A 15,000-nucleotide genomic window follows, 5' to 3' on the forward strand; every position below is an offset into this window, starting at 1 on the left:
CTGGAGAGGAGAATATGGCCAATAGTAGAACCTCGGATTCAGGAGGACCAGTGCGGTTTTCGTCCGGGTCGTAGAACACTGGACCAGCTCTATACCCTCTCCAGGGTGCGGTTTGGGTAGTTTGCCCAACCAATCCACATGTGCTTTGTGGATTTGGAGAAGGCATTCAACTGTGTCCCTCGTGGCGTCCTGTGGAGGGTGCTCTGGGAGTATGGGGTCCGGGGCCCTCTGCTAAGGGCTGTACGACCGGAGCAGGAACTTGGTTCGCATTGCCGGCAGTAAGACAGACTTGTTCCCGGTGTACGTTGGACTCCGGCAGGGCTGCCCTTTGTCACCGGTTTTCTTCATCATTTTTATGGACAGAAGTTGTAGGGGCAGCCAGGGGCCGGAGGGTGTCCGGTTTGGGGACCACACAATTTCATCTCTGCTTTTTGCAGATGATGTTGTCGTGTTGTCCTCATCAGACCAGGACCTCCAGCTACCAACGTGTCTGTATCTGATGACGTCACATGTCTCTATTTGATGACGTCATGTGTCTCTTTCTGATGACGTCATGTGTCTCTATCTGATGACGTCACGTGTCTCAGTGTGTGTATCGCGTCACCTGTTGTTGTCCACGTAGCGGATGAGCATCGGGTAGAAGGCGTACAGGTCTCGGCACAGAACCGCAAACTCGTCGAGGATCAGAAGCTCCGCCTCCTGGGTGTCGGCCTTGCTCTCGGCCTTCAGAAGCTCCTCCTCCAACACCACCTTCACCGTCTTCTTCTTCAGCTTCTCCAGCGTGGGCAAGAAGTGAGTCTTCAGCAGGTCGGCCCGCGCCTTACTGATGATGGGCTGAGCGTAAACTGACACACACACAAACACACACACATGTTGACACTACTGTACTAACTGCTATCCAGCAGGGAAAGTGCAGTGCAGTGTCTGTGCGGATGAATATCTGCTTTAACTTTGTTAGTGTTAACTGAACAAAAGTTTTCCCGCAGGACTGAACGCAGGAGTGTGTGTGTACGCAGCTCTGCTCACCTGCGATGCGCTTCATCCAGGAGGCCTCGTCGATCCCCAGGTTACTGTTGAGGATCTTCAGGATGTTCCCCAGGACGAGGCTCAGGTGCTCGGATGTGACGGTGGAGCTGCAGACGCCGGGTCGGTTCTCCGGGCCTCGCTCCCACCAGTACGACAGGTAGTTGCACAGCATCGGCAGAACCACCTCGATCACGTGAGGCATCTCTGTGTATCGAGCGCCAGACTCAGACATGTCATTAATGTCCTTCATCAGAGCGTCCAGACGAGGCATCTCAGGACACACGTCCTCCACGCTCTCTGGCATCCCTACGACTGACACACACACGCAGGGACGGACACAGACACGGACATACACACACGCGGACACACACACACACGGACACGCACACGCACACACACACACACACACACACACACACACAGTAAGATCTGTAGACTGTTTATGGTTTTCAAGTGATGCAACAAACTGGTGCATGAATATCTAGTTGAACTGATGCGTCACAGGTGTGTTAATTGGCTATTGTCAGGTAGCTTCAAATATGGCTCATCATCATAAACTGCAGAAACAACAGATTTGCACCCGTGCGTCACCGAATGAACCCCAGTAAGTGCATTAGTGCGGCGTGTGCGACTCACTGGCTCGTTCACGAGACGTTTTTGTGTTGAACACAGAGCAAGGGTTGTGTTTGTTGAGCAGTGGCTCGAGGAAGGCAACGGGCATCGCACCCGCTAGAGTCGCCAAACACTCGCCCAGCGCCGGGAGCTGCCTACAACACACACACACACAACACACACGCACAACACACACAACATACCAACACAGCAAGAAAACACAAGCACACGGACACAAAACACATGTAACATACACGCAATACATGCACACACACACACACACACACACACAACACATGTAACATACACATAACACATGTAACACGCACACAACACATGTAATGCACCCGTAACACACGTAACGTAACAAGCACGTGTAACACGTGCACACAACACACGCGAAACACACGCACACACACGTAATATACACATAACACATGTAACACGCATACACAGCACATTTAACGCACATGTAACGCACCCGTAACACACACACACACACACACACACACACACACGTAATGTAACACACACGTGTAACACGTGCACACAACACACGCAACATACGCACGCAACACGCACACACAACATTTAACACACATGCAACATATGCACACACACAACACATGAAAAAGGCACAGGTAACATGCACACACAACACGTAACGCACACCCATAACACGCACACACATCACATGTAACGCATGCGCACACAACACATGTAACGCAGACGTACAACAAACCCAACACAGGCACACACAACACATGTAACACACCCGTAACACACACACACACATAGAACATATGTAACGCACCCGTAACACGCACACAGAACATATGTAACGCACACGTAACACAACACAGGCACACACACACAACACAGACACACACACGCACACACAACACACACACACACACACACACACACACACACAGCATAAGAGCATGTCCAACACATCAACTTCAGGTGAAGAAGACTCTGGGATGCGCTCACCGCTCCACATATATGTTTTTTCCAGTCCCCAGCGCGTATAAACTGGTCAGGATTCGATAACACGACACCTGCACATCATCCACTGAGAAAACACACAGAAAACACAAGCATTAGAGTTCATAGAGTTTAATCACAAGGGCCATTTAAAGTAAGCCTAAATGACATTTCCAATCATTTTTATTTACTTAACATTAATGAAAAGTAAAGATGTTTCAGAGCATTTTTTGTTTGTTTATAATAACATCATAAAACGCTCAACAAGAGCAGGAACGTGAATTTAGAAAGTAAACAGAGTCAATGAGGTCAACATGAGCTCAACATGAGAAAGAATCTCCCTTTGGACATAAGCGCGTTGTTGTGCAGCGACTCACGCAGCAGGTCACAGCCGAACTGATGTTCAGTGATGTGTTCGAACAGCGCTGTCAGGATCGGAAGCAGAGCAGCGGTCGTGTAGTTGATGTTCTGCGAGACGCCCTTCATCTGGCTGCGCGAGTGAGTGAACTTGCCCAGCTTCAGGTTCTCCAAGGTCTTCTCCAGATCCTCAGCTGCATTCTCGAAGAACGTCCTCAAACCGGCTTTGACCAGCTCGGATCCGGATTTCATCACGGTCCTGCGAGAGAAACCATCCGTCACCGCAGTCCAACAAATCAGCTTGATCTCATTAATATATCCATAAGAAATCAGGGCATTAAAGGTGCAGTCTGTAATAATGACAAACAAGCTAGTGGTCCCTAAAAAAATCCCTAATATCACCTAATTTGAGGTCAAAAACATCAAAAGACTCTTAATCACAAAATAAGAATGAGGATTTTTCAAATTATATGTATCAGCATTAATGCACTTGCACTTACAAAAGTAGTCAAATGTGTAGACAAAATTCAAAATGTGATATTTAACTTCTGCAAAGGAGTGAAAAAATATGTTCAAATACTCCATTTAATGTCAAACAACTCAACCTAAACAGGTTAATAAGTATAAATAAATAAATCTCTATTTTTCTTTTGCTGTTTGAATAAAAACAGAATATCTGGGTCATGATTGCATTTTCTTCCACCATAATTCTCACCTTGAAATCAGAATTAGGCATAAAATATTGTCATACATGTGAAAAGCAGATGAAAATTTAACAAATAGATGTAACCTCACTCAGAGGAAGATAGGAATCACTGTTTTGATTTTTATAACAAAAAGTATTATTCAAAATGTGTCATTTACCTTCTGCAAAAAAGTGGGTAAATATGATAAAATACTTAATTTAATGTGAAAGAAATTCCGAAGTTAATAAATAAATAAATACATGCATACAAGTAAAAAATAAGTGGGCCCAGTACGGAGCCCTGAGGTACTCAACTGATAATAGGAGCTGAGGATGAGGAAAATTTACACAAAGCTACAGAAAAAGTCCTGTCTTTAAGATAAGAACTAAACCCTTGATGTCGACCCAATGTTTTAGATGGCAGAGAAGGATCCTATGATCCACAGTATCAAAGGCAGTGGTAAGTTCGAGTAAAATCAATCAACCGCAAGCAAAATATTGTTTGACACTTTCAGCAATCCGACAAACACTTTCACCGACTCTGTATGACATCCCAGAGCAAAACAGGTACATTTTTGGAATCAGCACCGCAAAATGAGTAAGAAATATGAAATATAATGCAGGTCGGTGAAATGGAAGGACTCGTACCTCGTGTCGAGTGTGTGTGCGAGGATGTGCAGACAGCTGACCATAGTGGTGGAGTCACTTCCTACAAACACACACCAGAAACCACTGAAAACCAAACACTCAATGAATATCACAGAGAGAGAGAGACACGATGATCTTACCAAACAGAGAGATCCTGTGTCTAACCAGAGCGGCCAGCTTACAGAACAGACTAGCAGCAGAGAAGTGAAGAGGACAGTGAGAGGAAGAAGAAACGCAAGCTTAAACAAGTGAAGAGCGAAGAATCACTGCTGATTGAGTCATTAGCCACCAAAATATTCATCATAACACATAACATTTCCACCATGGAATAAAAAATAAAAAAGGCCATATAAACCAACATTTATAAATGATGCGTCACGACCGAAGTTGTTATTCAATTAAATCAACATATTTTAACGGCAAGATACATATTTACATAATCGATTATGTCACACAAGACGCTGCATCACCTGGTGACCATCTCTTTCTCTTTGTTAGATGCGTATCCGCTGCTGCTCAGATTCTTAGTGGGCGACGACAGAAAGTAGAGCGAGTGGTTTTTAAAATACTGGTCTATGAGTGGGAGGAGCACCTACAGGAAGTACAACAGGTAAACAGGAAATTAAACTCTGTTTGATGAAGAATGTGTATATTATACAGTCAAACCAAAATGTATTCAGACACCTTCAACATTTCTCACATTATCAGTTTATATTCGCTATAGTTTAGAAAATGGTAATAAAATATGAGCAGAACTCAGTTGATATTTGACTGGTTTTGTCCGTCCTTCTGTTAGACTGTCTCACACATGAATTATGTTGAAAATCTGTCAGCTGTTAAATTTAACTACACAATTAGATAATACCAGTTTAGCTCAACCAATCACCAAGCAATGCTTAATTTTGTTCAGTCTGTGTGTAAAAAGAGCATTAGCAATTAAAGACAAAAAACACTTCAGCAAAACATGATCAGCTCAAAGTGTCCCAATCATTTTTGGTCCCAAATGTTTATTAATGTCACTGGTAGTCACTGTGTGAAGGATTTTGGGTATAATATGTCACAGTTTACTTTATTTTGCTCTCCTCACTTACATAAACGAACTATAGTGTCCTGATCACACTAGTGAAACATATAAAAAATGATATCTGGTGTCTGAATAATTTTTGGTTTAACTGTATGTATATATAATTACAATTAGATGATCAAACCTTAGCAAAGAACTTGATCTCCTGTTCATGTGGTGACCTGTCGTTCTTTCCACTGGCCGCCATCGCCTCTGAAACCAGCGAGAGTGTGACGGTTAATATATGATCTAAATAGAAACTGTGACAGAACGAGTGTCTGGGGAATCGCATGACTCCAGACAAACAGAAGAAACCGACCGAGGTGAGCGATGAACTCCTGTGCGGAGTCCACGTATTTCAGCAGCTTCTTCAGAAACTTGTAGGCGAAGCGTTTCTCCATGGAGGAAGAGTCCTGCTCCATGTCCTTCAGACCCCTGGGAGAAACACAACGGCACGTTACACTCAGTCCTGGTGCGAGCACACGCGTGTAAAAGCGCACACGTCTGCACCTGCTGATGGCGTATCCGTTGGTCTGGAGAAAGCGGAAGAGATCTTGCGCTCTCTCTCTGTCCTTGGCTTTCTCTTTGGCAGTGAGCGTGTCGTATGGCACCAGCAGCGGATGCGTTCCTCCTGCACCTGAGAGCACACGCAACACGACACGCATGACCTTCACATGTCACGCATGACCTTATTCACATGTCACGCATGACCATCACACGTCACGCATGACCTTATTCACACGTCACGCATTACATTATTCACACGTCACCCATGCCCTTATTCACACGTCACGCATGACCTTATTCACACGTCACGCATGACATTATTCACACGTCACGCATGACATTTCACATGTCACGCATGACCTTATTCACACGTCACGCATGACCTTATTCACATGTCACGCATGACCATCACACGTCATGCATGACCTTATTCAGGTCACACATGACCTTATTCACACGTCACACATGACATTATTCACACGTCACGCATGACCTTATCCACACGTTCACACGTCACACAACATTATTCACACGTCACGCATGACCTTATTCACACGTTCACACGTCACGCATGACATTATTCACACGTCACGCATGACATTTCACATGTCACGCATGACCTTATTCACAGGTCACGCATGACCTTATTCACAGGTCACGCATGACCATCACACGTCACGCATGACCTTATTCACGTCACACATGACCTTATTCACACGTCACACATGACATTATTCACACGTCACGCATGACCTTATTCACGTCACACATGACCTTATTCACACGTCACACATGACCTTATTCACACGTCACACATGACATTATTCACACGTCACGCATGACATTATTCACACGTCACGCATGACCTTATTCACGTCACACATGACATTATTCACACGTCACACATGACATTATTCACACGTCACGCATGACCATCACACGTCACGCATGACATTATTCACACGTCACGCATGACCTTATTCACGTCACACATGACCTTATTCACACGTCACGCATGACCTTATTCACGTCACACATGACCTTATTCACACGTCACACATGACATTATTCACACGTCACGCATGACCTCATCCACACGTTCACACGTCACACATGACATTATTCACACGTCACGCATGACCTTATTCACACGTTCACAAGTCACACACGACATTATTCACACGTCACACATGACATTATTCACACGTCACACATGACATTATTCACACGTCAAGCATGACCTTATTCATACGTCACGCATGACATTATTCACACGTCACGCATGACATTATTCACACATCACCCATGACCTTATTCACACGTCACGCATGACATTATTAACACGTCACGCATGACATTATTCACACGTCACGCATGACCTTATTCATACGTCACGCATGACATTATTCACACGTCACGCATGACCTTATTCACACGTCACGCATTACCTTATTCACACGTCACGCATTACCTTATTCACACGTCATGCATGACATTATTCACACGACACGCATGACCATCACACGTCACGTATGACCATCACATCACGCATGTCCTTCACACGTCACGCATGTCCTTCACACATCACGTATGACCTTCACACGGCACAATCACTGAAAGCTGAGGACAAGAGAGACAAACCTCTAGTTCCCAGATCACTCTTCTTTTTCTTGGCCCAGATATTGTGATAGTTTTCAGCCACAACCTCAACCATCGACTGAAAAACAGACAACAAAACACTCAAAAACCACCCAGAAACCACTCTATTAGCCCTAGAAAGTCCAGAGTCTACCTAGAATACACTTGCATCAATAATACAATAAACACGCTGGTCTATAATATTAGGGCTGTCAAAATTAACGCGTTAACGCATGCAATACATTTTTTTCAGTTTAACACGTTAAAATATTGAATGCAATTAATGCAGCATCCGTTTTTTTCCCGTCATCCTCTGGCTAGCGTTACAATATATGATCACGCTCTTATTCATGCAAATGCATTTAAACTATTTAAGCACGATAAGACACAAAAGAAAATGCAGTGCAGTAAACACACAAAATTATGCCAAAATGCCCGTTTTGTCGAGTATCCTTGCAAGCATAGTCTTAAAGGAGTTAAATAAAGTCTTAAAGTAACGTAAAGAGTTGTGAGAAAATTGGATGCGATGCATCAGATCCGCGTCATGTGCATTTGGTCTTAAAGTGACAGCAGATAATAAACCTGCTGTCATTAAGGATAATCAAAGAACAAGAGAAGAAGAGAAAATCACTCACTGCTCTTGACTGAATAACTTTTGTAGCTTCAATAAGGACTGATCTATATTTCATTTATAATTCATGCAATGAAGACATATCGGTACATCTTTTAATTCAAGTTTTAGTTAACCATAAATTCGAACTGTTGTATAGTGTGGGCACAAATCTCCAGATGTTGGATGATTTGCATGCGTCACCTGTTGTTCTCTGGACAGCTGGACACTGCTCAAGTCCACGGGACTCGGATTGAAGCCGTTACCCTGAAGACACACAATCACAAACGTGAATCTATCAGTTCTGTGTTATTGAATTGGGCTCATTGTTCATGATCTGATTTGAGGCTTGCTGGTCTCTTATTGATCAAATCATTGCACTTCTACAGTTAGCAAACGATTAAACACAAAGACACCTGAGAGGCCTGTGAAATGCGCCGCATTTTCTCCACCTCTCTCTGCTGAAACATGGTTTCTCCTTCTTTGGTTCGGTCAATGCTCCAGCCCATCGCTAACATGCTCTTCAGGGACTCGCGAACCGTCCAGCGGTAAACCTCCTTCTCCTGCGGGCAGAAACACTCAAACACTCACACTGAGAGTCACAGATCAAATAACGCTGGATGTTCTGAGGGCTGGTTTGTACCTTCTCGGTGAGCGATTTGTAGGATCTCAGCATTGGGTGAGTTTTTGCTTTTTCATCAACGGTTTCTCCGTGTTTCCAGCCTAGAAGCACCTGAACACCGAACACACGGACACATCTTTCACGCTTGCATTTACACATCTATCCAATGCAGCTTACAGTGAATTAAAGTCAATATTTAGTGAGTTCTCTGTGTATTTCTACAGTGCTTTATACAATACAGATGTTTCAAAGCAGCTTACAGTGAATTAAAGTCAATGTTTAGTGTGTTCTCTGTGTATTTCTATACAATACAGATGTTTCAAAGCAGCTGTACAGTAATAAACTGAAATATTACTCAATTATGACACAATTTCAGCTGTAATGACAGAAGACAAAAGTGTCATTATTCAGAAGTTATTTGTGCTTAAAACAAGAACAAATATCTACCCTCAGGAAAAACTTATTTTAAAAGTATTAAAATAAAAGATTATTACTTTTTTTTTTTACCTCAATGACAGATTTTAGTTCTTGTTTTAATCATAAACTCACATAATTTTCAGAAAGCAAGACTTAATATCTTACGGAATTTTTCTTCTCCGGTAAATGTATCTTGATTTAAGAAGATATGAGGAAGAACATCTGTTTTTGCAGTGTAAAAAAGGTTATTGTGACTTTTTTATCGGTTTTCAATTCAGAAATGTATATTTGTATTAGGGCTGTCAAGCAATAACATATTTGTATCCAATTAATTACATGATGTGCTGATTCATTAATCTAATTAATAACAAATAAACATTTAATTACCCCCAAAATATAAAGTCCTTATTGTGTTAAATGAGAAAAGAATCAAATATACATTACAACATTTCTAATTTTGATTGAACATATCATTTATTACACACACTTTTTAGGCTACAACCACCATATTTTTACCTGTACGACTTTCTTTCCTCTGAGGAACATAAAAGAAGATGATTTAAGAAATCCCTGTTTTTTTAACATTCTTCAAAATATTCCTTTAATAGTTTATTTTAATTTTTTTGATTAACATGGAAATATGAAATTTAAATGGTACCTTAAATAAGAAACTAAAACTGCCAGTAGATGGCAGTAAATATCTAAATTAGTAGGTTACTGAATCATTCATTCATTCAGGAGTGAAGTAAATGGCTCTCTTTATGAACGAGTCATTGAATCATTGGTTCACCCGACTGATTCACTCAAACGCGGATTCATTCAGAAATGAAACATTGCTGTGTGTTGCTCAGAGATGCACAACAGTTCTGCCCAGGCTTTAATCGTAATGTTTTCATTGGCAAAATGAGCAAAAGTAATGTGTCTAAAATAACCCATATTAACTTCTTATTTATTGAACTGTTGTATAAAAGTAATATCACATTTGCACTTGTGCGATTCGGGACAAAAACAGCACTCGTGTGATATTGCATAACTATATAACCGTGTCCATGAGACAAAAACTCATCCAGGGGCATTTTTGCCCTGATATATTGAATTTTAGGTTCATTCTAACTGCATTCTACAGGCTTCATCATGCAGTGAGTTTCTGTCCTGCTTCATGTTCGTCTCCGATCATCTGTATGAAATGTAAGATGAACGACAGCTCATTGACTCGCCTTCTCAGCGGCCCATTTGTCATGGCAATGTTCAGCGTATTTGTGTGCGATGAACTCCAGCTTCTCGGGGAGGCAGATGCTGCGAGAGGAAAACGAGGAAAGTCATTCGTCCCAGTCAGCCAATGTTCAGATTTGCATTTGTAAATATTTTATTTAGTTTTATAGGTGGATTGGTTGAGCATACCATGGACTGAAAACACAACTGAATGTCTAATATCTGTGAAGGAGTCTGTTTAAATCAGTCAGAGATCATTTGAATCATATACATGATTATTTAATTTTTTATATCTATTTTTTGTTCTGTCTCTGAGTCTCTCGCTGTGAAACGCACGTACTTGGCTGTGTTTATGGGTCTGGGGTCGAAGTTTCCCTGAGCGTCCACAGACACCGGCTTCTCCAGCGTTGTGCTGAGCGTCGAGTCGATGTAATCGGGAGGTAGAGCTCCAGCGATGGCACTCAGACACGGCATGGCCATCTTAAACAGATCCTGTTCATACTTCTGCACACACACATCCACAGCGTCAAAGACTCAATATAACAGGCCAAGAGTTTGGGGTCGCTGAGATTTATATTTATTTTTGAAAGAGTCTCTTCTGCTCACCATGGCTGCATTTATTTGACCAAACACAGTAAAAACCGTGAAATATTATTATTATAATGTAAATCATCTGTTCTCTATGTGAATATATAGTAAAGTGTAATTTATTCCTGTGATCAAAGCTGAATTTTCAGCATCATTACTCCAGTCTTCAGTGTCACATGATCCACCAGAAATCATTCTAATATGATGATTTGATGCTCAAAAAACATTAATTATTATCAATGTTGAAAAAAAATTGTGTAAACCATCATACAATTTATTTTTTAGGATTCTTTGATGAATAGAAAGTTAAAAAAGAACAGCATTTGTTTGAAACAGAATCTTTTGAAATCGAATCGAGAACATTTATTTATTTGTTTGTTTGTTTATTTATTTATTTATTTATAGCTCTCATGTTGTATTCTGGTCATTTTGACCTGAAGAAGATTTTCTTTTTCCAGAAAACACTAGTTAATGTTACTGCACTGGACTAAAACCTACTGACCCAGGATATAACAACACAAAAATGTTGGTGTTTTTGGTCAAAAATGAGCAGCCTACAAAAAACTGCATATAATTCTCTCGTCATGCTGTTATCAACAAATATTGCAAATCAACTTGTTTTCTTTCAATTAGCACAGGTTTTAGCATAGGCCTCATTGATCTGAGTTTATGGACCAATATTTGGTGATAATATAGCTTAATGAGAGATTTGCAAGCAATTTTTAACACCAAATCAGGTAAAGGATGTTCAGCACAAGGGTTAAATGTGTCCTTGTCACATTAAATGATCAATCTACTGACCCCAAACTTTTGAATGGAAGTGTACAGCCACATAATTACCCAGCATGCTCCAACAATCACAAACGAGCAAATATCCATGTTCACCTTCTGAGAGAGAGAATCAAAGATTCCCCAGAAGATCTTCTTGGTGAGCAGAAGCTCCTCTTCAGACGATAGGCCGTAACTTCCCCATCCCGACGGCAGGCAGTAATACTTCCAGTTCTGCTCGTAATGATTCGTCAACAGCTGCGACACACACACGATCATCCTCATTAAAATATATAGAGGTTATGCGTGTGACGTCACCTTGGCCGGAGTGACTGCGGTTACATACACTGAGTGGCAGAAACACTGAGTGGCAAAAAGACCGAGTGGCAGAAACACTGAGTGGCAAATAGGCCGAGTGGCAAAAAGACAGAGTGGCAAAAAGACCGAGTGGCAGAAACACTGAGTGGCAGAAACACAGAGTGGCAGAAACACAGAGTGGCAGAAACACAGAGTGGCAGAAAGACTGAGTCGCAAAAAGACTGAGTCGCAAAAAGACTGAGTGGCAAAAAGACCGAGTGGCAGAAACACTGAGTGGCAAAAAGACAGAGTGGCAGAAACACTGAGTGGCAAAAAGACCGAGTAGCAAAAAGACAGCGGCAGAAACACTGAGTGGCAAAAAGACAGAGTGGCAGAAACACTGAGTGGCAAAAAGACAGAGTGGCAAAAAGACAGCGGCAGAAACACTGAGTGGCAAAAAGACAGAGTGGCAGAAACACTGAGTGGCAAAAAGACCGAGTAGCAAAAAGACAGCGGCAGAAACACTGAGTGGCAAAAAGACAGAGTGGCAGAAACACCGAGTGGCAGAAACACCGAGTGGCAGAAACACCGAGTGGCAGAAACACCGAGTGGCAAAAAGACCGAGTGGCAAAAAGACCGAGTGGCAAAAAGACAGAGTGGCAGAAACACCGAGTGGCAGAAACACCGAGTGGCAGAAACACAGAGTGGCAGAAACACCGAGTGGCAGAAACACAGAGTGGCAGAAACAAAGAGTGGCAGAAACACCGAGTGGCAGAAACACCGAGTGGCAGAAACACCGAGTGGCAGAAACACCGAGTGGCAAAAAGACTGAGTGGCAAAAAGACAGAGTGGCAAAAAGACAGAGTGGCAGACTATAATCTCAGAAATAAAACGGTGAAGAAAACTCAAATCTACAGAGACATGATGAAAGTATGAACACAATCTCTGTCATGTATGAAGGCGATGATCAGATGATGTTTACCTTCAGAGGCATCTTACAGTACTCAGACAACAGCGGCACGTCAAACACCAGCCGACGCAGAAGATGCTGCAACATGGAGGGTCTGAGGTACCTGGAACAGAGGTCAGAGGTTAAATCAACGAGTCTGCCGCTTCTGATCTACACGAGCAGAGGTACGCACTTGCAGACGGCCAGTAAGCACTCCTCGATGGCGTCCCGCTGGGCTTTGGTGAGCGAGCAGCCCTTGGACAGGCGATAGATGGTGTAAAGCGTGGAGTCGATGAGCGTGGCGTGATGTTCGGTGCCGGAGAAGTGTGGAGCGCAGCGGGTCAGCAGAGGAAGCATCGCAGAACCGATGTAGCGGTTCATGGCCAGAGCCGTTTCAGTGGTGCGCAAAGCCTCCTGGGAATGAACAGAAGACGAGATGAATCAACAGAACTCAGACCGTACGTGATTCATCAGCTCGTCTGAAAGCTACAGGATCATGTTGTTTGAATCAGCTGGTAGGAGGAGGAAGTACCGACCCAGTGTTTACAAAGCAAACGTGCAAAGACGAAGTCAAAAGTATATAAAATTATTATTTTGCAATATTTACACTGAATCAACATGCACCAATGCTATATTTTCTAAATGTCATAATCATTTGTTGACAAACAAGTATTCATTACTTCAATGAGCTCATTGTTTCTGCATTAAATTATTACACTGTTAAAATTAATAAATTTTTAGCTAACTGTGATTATGTATATGTACATTTCTGAAATACATAACTTATACAAGTCTCCTCTGATAACAGAACACTCTAAACTGTAATGTGGACTCATGCACTTTCTGTAAAGCTGCTTTGAAACGATGTGTATTGTGAAAAGCGCTATACTAATAAACGTGAATTGAATTGAATTATTATCCTGTTTATTACTGTGAATCTGCTTTGAAATGATCCGTAGTGTACAGGGTTTTTCCTGCAAAAACCAGGAACTTTTCCTTTTCTGTTTTTCTGGCCGTGCATATTAATCAAAATCAATTTACATGATGGTAAAAGGCACGTTCAGGAAGATGAGGAAGAACCAATCAAGTTGTTGTTAGATAGCTGCTAATTTATTAGAAAAATAAATACTATTCAATTGTATATGGTAGACAATTAGACTATTAGTTAAAATAAACTTTTTAATGCTACTTTTTTATTCTACTTTTTGATATTGATATGATTATAGACCAAATAATTTTCAGGTCTAGCAAAGAAGGATTTTATCTTACAAAGCTATGAAATCCAGTGGTAAAATCACAGCTTTAAAAAAATAAATAAAAAAAAGAGAGCAAGAAAGGATGACCGTGTCTGTCGGCTTCCTCCACCGAAGAGCATTTTTGCCCAGGAAAAACCCTGTTGTATAAAGCGCTTTAGAAATAAACGTGACTTGACTTCTACTGCAATAAACCCTGTGATCATGTACACAGTTTCCCACAGCTAATCTAGGAACATAAGTGAGTGATCCCTTAAACTTGCAGCATTAGTGTTTAAAACTCGATCAGCAGTCAGAGAGCTGCGGTGACACAGAGAGGCTCATGGGATCAGATGACGTGTGTTCTGTGAGTGTGTTCTGTGAGTATGTTCTGTGTGTGTGTTCTGTGAGTGTGTTCTGTGTGTGTGCTCTGTGTGTGTGTTGTGTTGTGTGTGTGTGCTCTGTGTGTGTGTTCTGTGAGTGTGTTCTGTGTGTGTGTTCTGTGTGTGTGTTCTGTGAGTGTGTTCTGTGAGTGTGTTCTGTGTGTGTGTTCTGTGTGTGTGTTCTGTGTGTGTGTTCTGTGTGTGTGTGTGTTCTGTGTGTGTGTTCTGTGTGTTCTGTGTGTGTGTTCTATGTGTGTGTTCTGTGTGTGTGTTGTGTGTGTGTGTTGTGTGTGTGTGTTGTGTGTGTGTGTGTGTGTGTGTTCTGTGTGTGTGTTCTGTGTGTGTGTTCTGTGTGTGTGTTCTGTGTGTGTGTTCTGTGTGTGTGTGTTCTGTGTGTGT

At 42.0% G+C, this 15,000-nt stretch overlaps 1 protein-coding gene across 1 annotated transcript in view; it reads right to left on the bottom strand.

Annotated features, from left to right (window-relative positions):
* The window catches only part of LOC309478893 (ryanodine receptor 3), a 191,636-nt gene that overhangs the window by 70,639 nt on the left and 105,997 nt on the right, over window positions 1–15,000 (bottom strand). Inside the window, 20 exon segments of the mRNA XM_082142677.1 lie at window positions 605–845; window positions 1,027–1,338; window positions 1,663–1,793; window positions 2,632–2,713; window positions 3,003–3,241; window positions 4,316–4,376; window positions 4,456–4,505; window positions 4,786–4,907; window positions 5,524–5,591; window positions 5,698–5,813; window positions 5,889–6,015; window positions 7,527–7,602; window positions 8,338–8,400; window positions 8,550–8,696; window positions 8,777–8,866; window positions 10,390–10,468; window positions 10,725–10,888; window positions 11,858–11,998; window positions 13,020–13,110; window positions 13,180–13,400. Coding sequence (XP_081998803.1) covers window positions 605–845; window positions 1,027–1,338; window positions 1,663–1,793; window positions 2,632–2,713; window positions 3,003–3,241; window positions 4,316–4,376; window positions 4,456–4,505; window positions 4,786–4,907; window positions 5,524–5,591; window positions 5,698–5,813; window positions 5,889–6,015; window positions 7,527–7,602; window positions 8,338–8,400; window positions 8,550–8,696; window positions 8,777–8,866; window positions 10,390–10,468; window positions 10,725–10,888; window positions 11,858–11,998; window positions 13,020–13,110; window positions 13,180–13,400 — 2,621 coding nt within the window.

The sequence above is a fragment of the Leuciscus leuciscus genome (genome assembly GCF_965113295.1).
Source record: "Leuciscus leuciscus genome assembly, chromosome: 17".
NCBI classification, from domain to species: domain Eukaryota; kingdom Metazoa; phylum Chordata; class Actinopteri; order Cypriniformes; family Leuciscidae; genus Leuciscus; species Leuciscus leuciscus.